At 44.8% G+C, this 16,746-nt stretch overlaps 1 protein-coding gene across 1 annotated transcript; it reads right to left on the bottom strand.

Moving 5' to 3' along the window:
- Positions 1 to 7,083: 7,083 nt before the first annotated feature.
- Positions 7,084 to 10,597, bottom strand: LOC133913161 (uncharacterized). The gene is made up of 7 exons (XM_062356225.1): positions 10,416 to 10,597; positions 10,234 to 10,290; positions 9,474 to 9,635; positions 9,314 to 9,385; positions 9,035 to 9,099; positions 7,660 to 7,753; positions 7,084 to 7,317 (listed from the first exon to the last, which is right to left on the bottom strand). Exons 1-7 carry the CDS (start codon positions 10,542 to 10,544, stop codon positions 7,258 to 7,260), a joined length of 639 nt encoding a protein of 212 aa, XP_062212209.1. The 5' UTR covers positions 10,545 to 10,597; the 3' UTR covers positions 7,084 to 7,257.
- Positions 10,598 to 16,746: the final 6,149 nt, after the last annotated feature.

Raw genomic sequence — 16,746 nt, 5'->3', positions numbered from 1 at the left:
ATGCTTATGGCTGCTTCCATTTGACACCTACTTTAAATCATTTTCCTCTTCAGGTTCGATCGTGTGGGCAAAACATCCTGCATTCCTGCCTGGACATATGTGACAAGATCGTTCAATTAATCATGAGGGCACATGAATAGTTAGGCACTGCCTAAAGTATGCGTGGAAGGTTAGCTTTGGCCTAGTTAAGCACTGATATGATGCTGTGAAATTAGTACCTAATATGTACTATATGTAAAGAAAAAGTAGTATTGTTTCGCTAAGCACCTGGATTGTACATGACTACATGCCCTAGGACGGTGACAATTAATTTAGAGCATATTTCATAAAATTACAACTATTTACATCTAACTATTACAAAACTATAATTTTTAGAACGAGATTCACAAAACTAAGTATCTATACCTCTAGTAACAAAAAACTATATTTTTTACACAAAATTATAACTATTTTACTCATTAATTTAACATTGATTTTTCAGATCTCTTAGGCCATAGATTCTTTTCTCTCTCTTTTTCAACTGAGCAGTTAAGAGATTCTAAAAGTACGAAACCACAACGCAGCCGTAGCATTTCGCCCTGCTCTTTATCACCAGCACCATTGCGTGCTTCAGTTTCACGGAATAGGCTAACACGGGAGAAAACAAATTTTATAGAATCTTACTATGAAATTTTTTTATAAGATCCTGATCTAATTATATATCTTTTGATTTAATAGTCAATTTGAAGAGGAGAAAGAGAAAAAATACATGTTATTATAGAGAAAGAGATATTTCGTAGAATCTAATCTTATAGTATTTACTCCCGGTGCAGGTGCCAAGCGATGCTGCCGCGTGGGGGTGCTTTCCGCGCTCGGGCTAGAAAAACCATAACGAACTCTGCATGGGTACGTGCAGAACACCAGCAGGACTGCTCCTGCAAAGCCTGACCCGACCAAGTGCCTGTCACCCCTCCTGCAGCGAAACCGCCCTGCCGGCCATGTGGCCAGACGTTTCACCGTTCAAATGTGCCGCGCTGCACCGTGTGCTCCGAACGTGTAAATGTGCTGCTTTGTTCTCAAAAGATGCATGTGAGTTCGGTGGATTTTTGTAAGCAGGCTCGGTGTGAAGAAAACAGATTCAAGGCTAAATGTACGTATAGCTTCGTGCCGAATCTTCCTGCGATTTGGAGCAAGATATAAATTGCAGTTTTCCTACTCTACAGACGGCTGAAATGTGCTCAACTTACCGTCGACGTCGGAGTCCAACTGCTTTAATAATGCCCGGTGCGGTTTAGGGTTTTAGGAGTAAGGGGTTAGGGATCTCGAGGTTCAAAAACAAGATGATGTAGAGGTGTATCATTACCAATCACTCGACTTGGCATTCTGTTAATAAGGTAGCAAGCTGAAGAATACTTAATCCCAAAACATGATTGGCATTTGGGATTGAACCAACAGGGTAATACCAGCCTCTACAACATGCCTATTTTTCCTGTAAGACCTCAAATCCGGAATCTTATATGCTTCATATATCAGTTTTTAGATCAAGTAGTTGATACATACAATATAACAGTTATAGTATTACTGTCAAACTTCGTACACAAATACTAAGATTTAGAGTATAAAAGGTTTATAAACTATACAGTATATTACAAACCTGGTCGAACGGTAAAAAAACACATTGTAAAGTAAGGACCCATAGCCTCAAGCAACTAGGGTACAATCGTGACTTCTACGACTACTCTTCATCCTCGCACCTCCGACGAAGTCGGCATCGGCTTCCTCATCCGAATGACAGCAAGAGTGAGTACGGAATGTACTCAGTAAGCCCTATACTACTTCAAAGTGTTGATATATGTATAAAAGGGTAATTTAAGGATGAGGCTTTATGATTTTAGTTAGAGTAAAGCAATTTTATGTAGGTATTTCATTGTATCATCTACTATTGATCTTAAAACAATTTGAATAGTTAAAAAACAAAGTAACAAGCTATATATGGGGTTTTTGGTCCTAGGAGGGGCTATACCTCGCTCCACGGTTCCTATTATCACATGGTGTACCTCTAGTACCACACAGCTCTTGGCAGATTGGGCCAGTAATCTTATCACATGGACATGTAATCCACACATTCACTCATCAAGGCACACACACCCAGTGTCTAGTCAAAACGGTTACTGCTGGCGCATATCCATGACTATGGATATGACTATTTGAATAGTTTTACACTCTATAAAGGTTGTATATTGTACCCACATGATATGCTTAGCCTCTAAACTATTGCGAGTGGAGGAGCGAATCATACTAAAACACTTCAATCACCTTTCATGCCGGGCTTTTCTACGAGATACCCTAAATGTGAGAGGCCTTGTACTGAATGCCAACCCCCATTTTAAGCCGTTGGCTGCTTCTCGAAACATTCACTCCTCGTTGCTCCCTAGCCTCCTAGTATGATGCCCAACCCAGTCCGGTGAAAGAAAAATCAAGTCCTGTCTATACAGAACAAAGGTTGAACGGGGGGTGGCTAAACATGACGACACAATGACTCGGTCCTTAAGCGGTTGGGCCAAACATCTTCATTGGTAATGAATACCACCAAGTAACTCAAGCCCCCAAGAGCATCCTCCTCGGAGGACCACTCAGCCTACCTGCACCAAAATAGTTTTCACCTTTTTTACACATCACCCTCCATATCCCACATGACATCAATGATTTCACAACCATCAAAGATTCATGGTATATGAGTTAACATTGATAATAGTAAATTGTTATCTCTGAAGAGATGTATTTTAAAAGCAACATCTCTAAGGAAACGTATTCAATCCTATGCATGCTAAATATCAAGACGTCATTCAATGTTAATATAGATAATGACAGATAAATCATATGGTGATATGTATTTTGAATGATGATATTTAATGCATGGCAAATATTTAATAGGAGTAACTACTATAAGTAGTTTGTAAAAGCGCAATACATAGTACATGTGATGATAAATTAAGTTTTAGTTGATCATCTAGATTATCTAAAAACATAGGTTCAATATGATCAAGGAAATAAGACTTGCCTTCTCCGAAGTGTTCTTCAAGATCTTGGTTGTAGTCAGAATTCTCCTTGCTGCTAATGATTCCTGCACATCACTCGCATAATTCTAGCGGTTATGCAATTGTGACTACAATCATTAACAGGCTATACCAGGGAAGAATTAATAACACCAAATGAAAAGCCAAATGTGCCATAATGAATATCACATTGTGATGGATAGATATATCTTGAATTTAGATGAATTTTGGTGAAAGAATCACCGAAATCAGAGTCAAACGGAGAAGTTATGACTCCCAGAAGATTTAATCTAAACTTAGACCGGAAAAATACAAAATTGCACTATTCATAAGTGGGACCCACTAAATAGTAACTAGGGTCCACGTGAACAGTACTCGATTGGGTCGAAATGGACTCAGATTGGACCTGATCCGGGCTTGGATGGGCTGGTCCGTGCTGTACAGTACCGGGCTGTACAGTGCCTAGCACGCTTGGGTTTGGGTCGGTTTATTTTGCGTGTTGTGGAGCTAGACCAACCCACTGAGGCGAGGCTCGTGGCGGCTGGGATGGCCTAGCAGGCCAGCGGCGTGTGGGCCGAGCCACGGCTTGCTCGGCATGGGCGTGTCCTCCGAGTCGGATTGCTCAACCTTCATCATGGCGGTCATCTCCTTCAACATTTTGATACATTGCTCAATCATCTCGACTCCGCCTTCTCTTCGTCGGACATGGCAGCCCACTCCTCCGAGCATGTGAACTTGGTGATGGTGGTGGCGGCGCCCGCGTTGGCTGCGGTGGTGGTGGGAGGCTCTAATGACCAATTGTTACAAACCTCCATCTCTATTCATCCACAAACTTAACCCCCGATGCACTATTGCTCACAAAAGAAGAGTATTCAATCCTGATACAAGACTAGAAAAAGTTAGAAGGTTCTAGAAGGAATGGAGAGGGCCCAGGAAGAAGAAGACCAGAGGAGTCGAGGTAGAAGAAGGGGACGATCCTATTCTGTTCTGTTCTCAATGCTTGTTTTTTCCCCCTCTTTGTTGCTGGCCTCTCATTCTTGTAATGCTCCCCACTAGAGGTTGAATTAGTCCAGTCCTCGGCATTTTCGTGCACTGGCTTCCATGCTACACGCTGGGTTATCACGGGATGGCACGGCACGAAGCAGCCCAGCATGCCTCTTGGTCATGCCGAGTTCGCGCGCGATACAACCGCCGGCTGTAGTCCAGATTGTCCGCGGGCACGCTGGGCTGCTTCCACAAGATATGCCGAGGGGCGCTTCGGGGCGATCAGAGCACGCGTACAGTGAACCTGCTCATCTGATATGCTCCTATCATGGGGAAAATTGATGAAATACAAATCAGTTAATTAGTGCTTCGATAAAATACCACATATCTTACTTGATATATAAGACCACTCGTGTCAATAACATGTAAGCTAGAATTGTATTCCATTGAAACACAATTTCTGCAATTCTCTCACTCTCACTACCATGAGCGGGCAAGTGTAACGTGTACGTGACTACGTCGGCCGTCGCAGCGTTAGAGGAGCACCAGCATGCTGCATGCAGGTAGCCTATAAACAGTAGCATAGCTACAGCTAAGTCGCGGATGTGGCTTAACATTGACTTCAGCACTCAGCAGCAGGAAACAAGGAGCGAGGAAGAAAAACAGAGCCATGTCAGAGCGAGGGAGAAAAACAGAGCAGCGTTGAGAAGCAAAAACTTAAATTTCCAATGGAGGATGATCACGATTGTGTAAATTTATTTTTATATTTGTTATGACGTTCTACCACTCCGCCGATCCGTTTAAGTCCAAAGAGACTGAACTTCGCTTGCCCGGTGCCGGGCTAGCAGCGGCTAGTCCCATGATGAATCGAGATAAGACTGTTTTTGTTTTTCAGAACACGCAAATATAGCAGCCAATTGGAAAGAGAAAAGAAGAGTCCTATCAAAAGGACTATGATGGTCAGGATGACTCAAGGATCATACAATCTATTATGAAAGAAAATTTTATAAAATCTAATCTTTCAAAAATCTACTTTATTCACGTGACACGTGTTCTTTACTATCTCCTGCACATATATTAGCTATGCAGATTAGAATCTCACGTAAGCCTTTCACACGAGAGTCTTATAAATTTTTTTCGCACCAGATGCGTCATGGCGTGCTGTGACCTGTGAGTAGTAGTCTAACATGGGCCACGGCTGATCACACACGTTGCGTAATATCCTTTTAACTAACACTCTGCTGATACACAATAAGTCCCACGAGAACAGCTTGACTAACTAAGCAACTGCCCCCTGTTTTGTAGAGATATCTCATTCAACCGGTTACCTTTGATGGAGAAACAAGTTCTGTTCTTACGACTGCATTTTAAAACTTCGATTCTTGATGTAGTTTTTAAAAAAAGCCAGTTTTCCTAGGTTCCTAATCCTCGTATTGTCCACTTTGATCCTTCGGCAACTAGTTTCGTTGACTTTTCTCCCCTACTTCAACCTGATGAATAGAAATTTGTGCACTGATACCGTTTTCATTATTACTCCCTCCTACGAAGAATACAAAGCGTATTTTATTGTGGCATGATCTTTAAAATATATTTGACCATTATTTCTTACACAATATATTATTTATAACTACAAAATAAATATAATGTGAACATATTTTGAAATATGAATCTAATTATATATTTTTATGCACTAGATATATTTATAAGTTGAGTGATTATTGACTAAAATATATGCATATTAACTTTTCTAAAATAAAACACGTGCAAGTGGACCGAAGGAGCAGAGCGTTGTACGCGGACAGGCAGTTGGCCCAGTAGCCTATATGGAGGAGTGAGTTGGTAGGGGTTTGATCCCCCACCTCGCACCTTAAAAGTACTTCAAAGAAGTTCGTGTAGTGAAGAAATGCTTGTAAAAAAATGTTGTATGGATATATTTTCTTTTTTCGAGAGCGTGCTGTGCACGTTTTTCATTTAGGGGAGAAAAGAGTTTACATTAATTAAGATATATACTTACAAAGTGCATACGAAGATTGAGAAACTTTTATTTTCTCTTAAGTTTTTGCACTTCTCACAAAGTGCATACAAAGATATATACTTGTGTGCACGTAATTAAGCAATGGGCGTGTGATGTGCCGGGTTGGCGGGCAGGGGACATTGTTGGACAGACAAAAAGGCCTGGACGACGTCACCGTCTCATCGACGCCCCGTCGCCCAGCAACGTACGCGCCGTCCTCACCCGCGCCGCCGACTCGAACGCCAGCGGCCGGCTGCCATCCTCCCTCCGCCGAGGGCCAACAGCAACACCAGCATCGCTTGGTGGAATCTCCCCGCTGTACCTGCCGGGAGGCATGCCATCTCCTGCGTCCGCGCGTGCATGCCTGCAGGGCCCCGGAACCGGAGCGCCTCGCCGTCGCCAAGCTGCTCGGCTGCTTCTTCACCTCGCACGTCCGGAGGAGGAAGCGCCCCTGTGCCTCCCGCAGAACAGTCGACCGGCCCATGCAGAAGGCGCGACGAAGCGACGATGAGAGCAGCAAACAGTAGCGCCTTGCAGCCGGAGACAGAGAACCCCATAGAGGACGGATTAACAAGAGCTGGAGCTTGAATGCTTGATGGAGCCGGTGGCCGGCGTTGTGTTGGTATTTATATGTTTGCCGCCACCCAGGTCTCTCTCACCCATGGGATTTACGCATGAAGTGTGCAGGAAATGTGGAGTGCAACTTCCATTGGAGCAGTAGGGAACTTCCAAGAAATCCTACACAAGTCAACACCGCCTCTGCATGTATTTCCACTCCTTTTCCTACTTGAATTCCACCACCTCTACATGTACTTCCACTCATTTTCCTACTTGAATTCCATAAGCGAGTGCTAGCTCAGTATCAGAACGTGCTGGCCTTATAATTTTTATTTTTTACGCATCAGAGTGTCGGCACACCTTCTTTTTCAGCAGTAGCATCTCCTTGCCTGATGCAGGTATATACTGTGCAATGCGCGTTTCTAAATTCAAACTGGATGCCGGAAATTGTCTGGAAGTAGCAATGGTACTTGTCGCAGAAGCTGAAGGGGCGTGTCAAAGAATATGCATTTCAACCAGCAAGAAGATGCATCAGAGACAGGTCGTGCTTTAGTATAGAGACCAAACAGCGTAAGTATACTGGTCACAGACAATTGTTATCACTGATGTTATAATCATAGGTCGTGTGCTTTGCAATCTACAATTAATCTTCTGAAGATGAGAACTTCATGGACTGGCTGGACTCACATCTGATTCGACTCTAACATCATCTGATCTCCGAGATCTCTACAAAATTGTAGATGAATGCATTAGAGGCAATAAAATAATCCATAAGTGAGAGCATAACAGACTGTTTTCCATTTCAACAAGCAAAACAGAAGGTGGAACCGAAGATCAGAGATTGAAGAACGTATAATTCTGCTGCCATATTTGGGCCAGGCGTTGCATAGGGGACTATTCTAAGTCAGGCATGCATTTTTTGCTTCCCTTTGCATACAACTCTAGGCTTGCCGTCAATACACACGTGTCCTTAGGCTTACTCCTTGTTAGGAACAGTAGGCCAGTAGTAATCAAGAGGCGCCACCACCCATATGGCTATCCAACGAGAATTCAATCTGGAGCTCTTACAAGGTGTTTTGGTAGTAGACTTGGTGGTGGAGGTGGCAGTTCCTCACTCTTCGTGTCATACTGAGACGCCAAATGGTTCCCCGAAGCTGGATGGCTATCAATAGAGAAAATAAGTTAGCCGACATACTTGTACAAGCTGGATGGCTATCAATAGAGAAAACAAGTTAGCTGACATACTTGTACCAGCAGAGCTACAATCTCTGATTAACCAAACATGCATGATATCAAAGCAAAACAAAAGTAATAAATTATCACGTCAACAGTATGTGGACCATGCATGCCAATTTGGAGCAGACGGTAACATTGCAAGTTAGATGGATCGCTTCAAGTCCCTTTTCAACCAGCAAATCAACGAAACTGAATTCTGGCAAACCTTATTGATTGTTTACAAAGATGTTAGAAATACAATTGTATGAGGCTACCTATGAGCAAGTAGAACCCCGTCAAGTCCTTTCTCAACCAACACCAGATCAATGAAAAGCAAATACCTCGATCCAGTATTATAGATTAGTTTCATAGATGTACTCATTAACTCCGGCTAACAAAACCAACGATATCCACAGTTGGCAATCTAAATGTTCCATACATCCTTATTCAGGTTACACATTTAACCCATGTCTGCCTTAATATTGGAGATTTAAGTATTTAACTATATTGGTTAATGGCCCCTTGCTAATTAATTTACAAAGGTACTGACCTAGAACTCATAACGTTAGCATAACAATCAGCTTATAGGCCAAAAATGGAAAGAATCCATGAATATCTGGACATATTTGTACATATTATCTAGACTTATGGTCTTATCGATAATCCACCTTGATGTATATGGTGCTTGGGAGCATGAAGCTTTTCTTTTAAAAAAAATCAGAAAGCGCCACCTTCAGTCTCTTTGTACCGTTATTACTTTATTATTTACTATTACTAGTACCTTTATTATCATTATTATTTTCTCATCATCTTTTTAGTTGGATCTTGTGGATTTCATCTCTAGCCTACCACAACTTGCTTGGGACAAAGGCTTTGTTTTTGTTGTTGTAGAAATTGCCACCTTTAACCCTATCATTTTACTATTTCATCTAGCAGAAAACTGAAATGTACATGCAAGATTTGTCACTTCAAATAGCAGGGGAGTAGTCCTGAAAATTTTCTCCTTGCATATCTGTCTATTTTAAATAGGACAATGTCCAAATAAAATCATATGGAATAACTTAAAAGACTATCAGCCTACTTGACCATATGGATCTTTAGGAGAAAACATACACAAGATTGTGGTCGTTGGTACAGTGTACACGCAACACAGTGTCTGTTTGTTAATAAGAACAATAAATATAAATGTTAGTCATGAGTTGATCAACACATGAGTTAAAAGTCTTACTTTGCTGCCTCCAAAAGATTCTCTAAATATGTGCTATCTTTTGTTTTGGGAAGTTTATCTGTAGCCTGCAGGGCCAACAACCCATAGTTAGAAATATAAATGCAGATACATGCACATAATAGGTGCAAGCTTAAATCATAATATGTTATATCAAGACTTTGCAATGAAACTTAACTACTGGATGTAACAAAAATAGTTAACAAAAATATGCTGATGACAAGAAGCATCTAGCTGGAATACTGTCAAAGAATAAAGTAGATAAGCTTTTAGACAACTAACTTTTGAAGGATAATCACAGTTCTCCTCAGAGAAAAACTGGAAGAGTTCAAGGGTGCCTTCTAGCCCATATTCCTGTCAAATAATGTTTCTATAAGCAGAGCTGAACGTATTAAGTCCAAAATCTGATGGCTCTAGAGTCAAGAGGTGTACTGATACTTACTCTGTTGAATTCTCCGTTTACAGTAATATTTGCTATCGGCAACCCACCATTGTCGTGAAACAGTGGTCTGAAGTCTTCTTGTTTAGTACAACATGAAGGATGCTGTGCTGGTGATACAATTGTGAGTGGTTCCTCTGACTGAGATAAAGCTTTGATCTTAGCCTAGAAGTACTCAACAAAACAAAAACAGTTCAAACTAGTCAGTCAAATGAAGTTCACACGAGACCAAATGATAAAAATAAAAACAATCCCATGCACAATCAATGAAAACAGCTCGGATTAGCTTCCTTCTTATTAAAGATTTAAAATCTCAATGCATTACTTATGGCACTTCACAGGAAGTGTCAAAGATGCATCTTAACTTACAGTACATGAAGCACTGAAGCAGCTCATGACAAAAAGGTACAATGCCAGAAGCCTAAATCACACGCAATAGAATCTCAGAATTGAAATGGGATACGACAGAGTACATGACAGACCTAACTATGTAGAAGTAATCCCCAATGGGTTATCCAGCCAAGTCGCACACATACATATATGCAACAAAATTCTTTTAATTATCAACTACGTAGCGATTACCCGAATATTACAACTTCCACATTGGAGCATTTTGATGTATTGTGCTGGCCAGTGATCAGTTTAAACCAGGCAGCGGAATTTACAGCCACGATACTAGTCTAGTACTAGTAGTTCAGAATCTCAGAGACTCGGAACGATTTGGTCCATTTGGATACTCGGGACGGGACAACTAGTAGCTTACTTTGGCATCTTTGATCCTCCTGGAAATGGCCGATAGCTTCTCACGCTCCTCGGCGGTCTGGGAGCAACAAAACCGCATAATCCAATGTCAGGAAAATCGAGAATCAGGGCGCACCGAAGGAGTACAGGCGGTCTGGGGTTTGAGCGACGGGGTAGGGGAGGGAGGGGCGTGGCGGCACGTACTCGCTTGGAGACGGCGTCGAAGACCTGGTCAGCGGCGGCCTGCAGGTCGAGGAGGGCGCGGCCGAGCTCGCCGTACCCGGCGGCGTGGGCCTCCCGGCGCCGGCCCCCGTCCTCCGACACCCGCAGCATCTGCCTCTCTTTCTCTAGTCTCTGCCGGTCTACCGTCTACGACGAGAAAGGGTTCCACGGAGAACCGGTGAAAAAACGGGCTCAAGTCCACACTCGAGCAGATACGTACGGCCCAGCATATGGCCCGATGAGCGAGCCGCGCCTAGCCGAAGCCTCGCGCGGCCCAATCTAGCAGGCGGGGCGGCCCAGTGCTAGGCCGGGCAGGCTGGCATGAACGTTGTTGCACGCATGACCATTGTTGCAAGACTTTTTTAAAATATTTTTAATATTTTTAAATTTTATAATTTTAGGCATCCGTTTGAAAAAAATGGCACTATAAATTCATTGTTGCACAAGGCCGACACGCGAAGGCTCCATCTGGTGGTTATAGACTGGACCGTTCGGTTTGCATGCTGGGAACGGATGTTACCGCGGTAACCAACGCACCGTTGGGTGGCCCTGGCCGGCTTGCTTTTGAATTTTTTTTAGTCTATTTAATATTAATATTTTAATAATAACCCGTCGGGATCTATATTTTCAGAAACTAGGCTCTTTTGTCACGATACAGGCTTTGGTGTGACTCACCACTTAGTCACACCAAGGAGCCTGGCATGACTGCGGTGCCACGTCGGCGGGCGGCCAGCCCCGTGCCACGTGGGCGTGCCGACGTGGCAGCCCTGAGTCGCGTCAGGGCGCACCATGCACTATGGCGCGACAGAGCACCATACAGGCGCGGCCGGCTGTCGCCTGTGTCACGCCAAGGGCGCTGGCGCGACTGGAGTCACGCCAACCCCTTTGGCGTGACACAGGCATATATAGGCCGGGCGCTGGCCCTTCTCTCCCGCACGCAGTCGTTTCTTCCTCAAGCAGCAAGGACTCCAAAACCCCGCTGGTGCCCCTTCTCTACATTCCCACCGATTTCGGGCCCGATTCGAAAGGGATTTGAGGGGAAAGAGTCGAAAGAAGGTATCTCGTCCAATCCCTCCAAGTATTTTTGGTTATTTCAGTTTGCATTGCTAGTTTTTGGGTTGTTATGGTTTAGAACTTGATTCGGTTGATCTACGAAATTTCAACGTTTCGATCTAGATCGGTGGTCATATATCGTGCTATGTACGTATACTAACGCATATGTATCGTGTGAAATTTGTTGCATGCAATCGGTTGAGCGTAAGAAATTGAAATACATATAGCTATACTAAATGTATATGAGTAATGCATGTTTTTGCATTGCATAGATGAATTTTAGTCGAATTGAAATGTATAATGAGTAGGTTCTGTATTCATGCAGTTTTTCGGTATGACTTCGAATTTATGGCGTAAGCAAAAGTGGGCATATATCGGTAAGAAGTATCCCGATGTTAGTTGCAAAGATGCCCCCGTTCCTCCCGCCCTCTCCGTCCTGACTTGTGACTGTGGTAAGCGAGCCGTGGTTCTTCAGTCGCTACACGAAGATACTGCTGGTTGGGCTTAGTACCTGTGCCCGGATTATCGTGTGAGTGTATTTTTGTTAAGGATTAGGGTAGAAGTAAATGGCATTACTTTTGCAGACGTGACGTTTTAATAATTTGCAGGAGTGAGAGATGTGCTACTTCTTCCAATGGATTGATGGGCCCGAAATGTATGATCAGAGGATTCTGAAGGTGAAACGGTTTAGTCAGTATCCGAAGCCATATGACAAGTTTGTTCGTTGGGTTCTCCCTCCACCAAATCCGCAAAAATTGACGGATAAAGAGAAGTGGCAATTGAGGAGTATACGTGTTGCGGATCCTCTGTTGTGCAATTGCGGAAAGCGAAACGTACTTTGTGAACCTTCTGGGGGGTCCCCTTACTTCCGCTGCGAAGGGATGACAAGGGTAAGAATTGGGCATGAGTGCTTGTTTACAATTTTAATGCGAAAGAGTTATGTATCATGTAACATGTATTACGAATTGTAATGCAGTGCCATGGTGTTACTTGTGGCTTTCGGGATCCATTGTACGGTCCTGATGGTCAATGGAAAGATGAGGAAAAAGATGAAGTGAAGGGAAAAAGGGTGATAGAACCATGTGCCCCAAGAAAGTGCCCTTGTGGTGTGAATGCGAAACACGGGATAGTGCCATCCGAACTTAGAGTGGGGTACTACTGCGGACATGTGGTCGGCAATGATATGGTTGGTTTATGCGTAGTATCTATATTCAATGTTGCGCTATCGTATTGTTAATTGTTGTGCATATGTATTTTCTTAAGCAGAGAACGCGAAAATGTTCATGGGAGGAGTACCTCGATAAAGGTGCGGTTGATCATGAGATTGCATGGTGGAGTAAGCGTCCTCCAAATGTGTTCTCAAGCTATTTGGAGCATCGGAAGAAGGAAACTCGTGATTACTACCGTGCTTTGTACCCCCCCCCCCCCACCATGAGAAGTACTACCATGGAGGGTCAAGATGTTTGGGCTACGAAGGTGGAAATAGAGACAATGAAGGCGCTTGTTGATAATTTGCCCGTGGTTATCCCGGACGACGATGATGACAAGGTGTTATATGATGGGCTAGACGATTAGACCTAGCAGTATAAAGGTAGATGAATGAATTGTCTTATGTGAACTATTTGTGAACGTGATATGTAATCATCGTCGATGAGCAATGAATATCTGTAATTTGGACCTAATTTTAATATGCCAACAAATTTGCTCCTTTTGGGGCCACATGTTTTAATGGATTTTGTAGCATTAGTATCCACGATATTGTCATAATGTTGCGATAATGTGTAGATTAATTCACAAATGGGAATACAAATTTTGTATCGTAGGAGTGGCATCCATTAAATATAGATGTTGCCCTGCGCCTTATTTCTCTCTGTAAGTCAGTCACGCTAAGGTCCCTGGCGTAACTAGGAGCCTTGTCATGCCGGGCCTTTACAATTTGCAGGACCCCCCCCCCCCCGGGATAGTAGGGGGGGAACGTGCCCGGCGTGACTTAGTACTATGTCACGCCAAGCCCTCTGGCGTGACAAACAGGGTGTCACGCCAAGCTCTCTGGCGCGACTAACTATGTTGTCACGCCATCGGTTTGGGAAATCCAGCATCACCACAGTCCTGACGAGTCACGCCAAGACCCCTAGCGTGACTCATCATGCAATCGCGCCAACACCATTGAAAATGCAGAACACGACCATCTCCGGGATGGGAGGGAGGACCTCGGCGTGACTCACTCTTCTGTCACGCCGAGGTACCTGGACGAAGCTGAGTCACGCCATTGTGCTTGGCATGACAAACTGTCAGGAGGTAGACAATGTTTCTGAAATATGTGATGATGCTATTGAAGAAATACTTAGTATATAACAGCTAAGCAGTAACTAATATGTGGAAATTAACTATCACCAAAACAAAAGAATTGCTATAACGGGTTCTCCCACCTATCTTGCCAAATTCATATGCTTTTGTCCGAGTTGAATTCAAGAAAGAGATATGCCACATGCCTTGACATTTCTCCATTCTCGTGATCGACCATGTACGAACCATTGTGTACAAACCACGGCACAAATACGAGGCATCTAGATAATTGCAAAATCAGAGACTAGTTATTGAATGCGAATTGATAAATTCGGAGGTTAACATTATGCGAAGTGGCAATGTCGGAACACTATATTTTCTCCTTACAAACCAACACACGCAACTCGCCGAGCCTACAATGTAATCGGTCACATCCCGGGGGTGTAGGGCTTCTTCTTCCTCCTTTCGTGGGCCGTGTTGGACGGAAGGACATTGCCACTCGCAATTTCTATCCTGTCTCAGCGACGTCGTGGGGGCTGTGTAGGCTGGGTCGTTGGAGGGGCGCCTGCGAGCTGTGAGGTCCCCATCACATCCGCGCCGTACGATGGGTCTCCATCGTCCGAGCTCTTTTCCTCGCTCTCTGAGGTTTGCTCCCGTGGGGCCTTGCCTCGTGCAGCCGTCCCAACGGAAGTAGAGGCGGGTCCAGTCATACTGCGTGACTGCGTCCGAGCCACACTAGTGCTGCGCGTGCGAGTCCGGGTACCGTAATGCACCGGCGTCTGCTGCTGGGTTGAAGAACCTGTGTGGCCAGCAGATGGCTCCGAAGAAGGCCCACCATGTGCAAGCTTCATATCTGGGGTCGTCATGCAGCTCATCTTGTAAGCAAGGCGGCGACAGCTCCTACGAACCCTCTGCAAACAATTAGGTCAAATTTTCTGAGTGCTTGAACAAGTAGAAGAAAATTTGCACAATTAAAAATTTGACAACTATTACCTCAACAAAAGCGCAAAGTTGGCCAACCTCTTCCGCTGAACCCGGAGGGACAAGCAAAGCTTGCCCAGCCTCATTAGCAAGGCGCCCGAGCTGCTTTTCCTGCAACGCCGATGCAATCCGTAAAGTACGGTAGAAACCATGAATGAATACAATGTTGGTATGGCAAATTACAAATACCATGTAGTTGTGAAGCGGAGCACGCTCGTGTTGACGGATGTGTCGAGTGATCTGGTCGTACTCATCGATGAGGTCGTCCTCATCATCGGAGTCCGGCAAATCCTCCGCTCCAACTGCAACTCGTGGTGGCTTGATTGCCAACCTGGAGGAGTCGTGCAGCCACCTCAAGTACTCGTGGTACGGACCCGAGTGGTGGGCGGCTCCACTGTGTACGATTGTCCTCGCCCGGTTGCTCCACTGCACCAAGTAGTTGTGGTGCACGTCCCGCCAATCTCGAGCGCCCTGTTGTTTCCTCCTGTCAATTCTGCAAGATGGCAAAATTAGAAACACATATAACCACATATAAAAGATCCATTGAACCATGCAAGATGTATTAGTACTCACTTGTGCAAAGCCACAGACGTGGGTGTCGTGTCTGGAGGCGTCCGTTGTAACCTCCCGAACTATCTCATCACACGGTTCGGACAGTGCATCTCAACAATGTAAAAGCAAATAAGCGGGAGAACGGACCGTCAATACTCCATGTCCCGTGTGCACAATGGGCTTAGACCCATGGAAAGGATCTCGTGCCAGCCATATGGCTCCCATGTCACCTGAAAATTAACGAAAATGTCAATTGACACATGCAAGTGTGTGAAATAAGTAATTCATAACTAATTGCACTCACGTGGCTTTGCATGATGTAGTCTAGCTCGTTGGTGTAGAAGAGGTACCGCCTGCCTGCGTTTCCAGTCACCGCCCGGACGTTCCTCCAAAGGAAAGCAACGGTCGGGAGCGAGCCCTCGTCCTCGAACTGCCAAACCTACAGTTCAAACGCATCATATGACATTTCAAAATATCCACAAACAATACGAATTGAAACAAAACTAAAAATACGTACCCCGGGGGAGAATCGATCGGGTCTACCAACCGGTAGGTGCTCCCACATCCACACCTGCAGGAGGTACGCGCATCCGCCAAGGTTGGCATGGTCCCCACTATGCCTGCAAGCATCACATAACTGCCGGTACAGCCATGCAAGCGTGGCTGATCCCTAACTGTAAAGGCCGACATTCTCCCATTCCTCTCCTAGTAGCGACAAGTACATCCATGATACTGTGTTCCCACTCCCGTCCGGGAACAAGTAGCCTCCAACAAGATGCCATAACCATGCGCGGGCGTACCTCTCGACGACGTGCTCCACTGCATCGTCAGGACATTCCGTGAAATTCTGAGCCAGCAGGCGAAGCTGACGCCAGAAGGTTTCTTGTCCTTTGCGTCCTGCGCAGGCTCTGGTGGCCTACTGCCAACAATCAGCTCCACCATGTCTCTCCACCCTGCGGGTTGCACATTCACACATACAGGCTGCCCGTCCACTTGAAGCCCGAGTATCATGGCCACATCCTGGAGAGTGACCGTGAGCTCCCCGCAAGGGAGGTGGAAGATGTGTGTCTAGGGCCTCCAGCGGTCGACTAGCGCAGTCAGAGTTGCGTTGTCGAACATTGGCAACCCCGTCGTGACCAACCGGGCCAAAGGTAGGAATCCTGCACGCCCAATGTATGGGGCGTACCTCTCATCCCACCTGAGAGGGCTGTGAGTGAGAATCCGAAGTGGTGATAGCACCTAAAAGGATCATTGTAATTTGAAAATGTTAGTGACACCTGCATCTTACGTAGCACTTAGATGTAACAAGTAAGGATAAATCGTACCTCACCGTCGTCGACCATCAGGTGCGCTCGGTGCTCCCTGTCGTAAAACGTCTCAAGGAGCGGGTAGTCGGGGTGCGCCATCGCCTTGCAATGTAAGTAGTGAGAGGGTTGTTAGA

Source organism: Phragmites australis, chromosome 3 (assembly GCF_958298935.1).
Source record: "Phragmites australis chromosome 3, lpPhrAust1.1, whole genome shotgun sequence".
Taxonomy (NCBI): domain Eukaryota; kingdom Viridiplantae; phylum Streptophyta; class Magnoliopsida; order Poales; family Poaceae; genus Phragmites; species Phragmites australis.
This window is presented reverse-complemented; position numbering and strand designations above follow the sequence as displayed.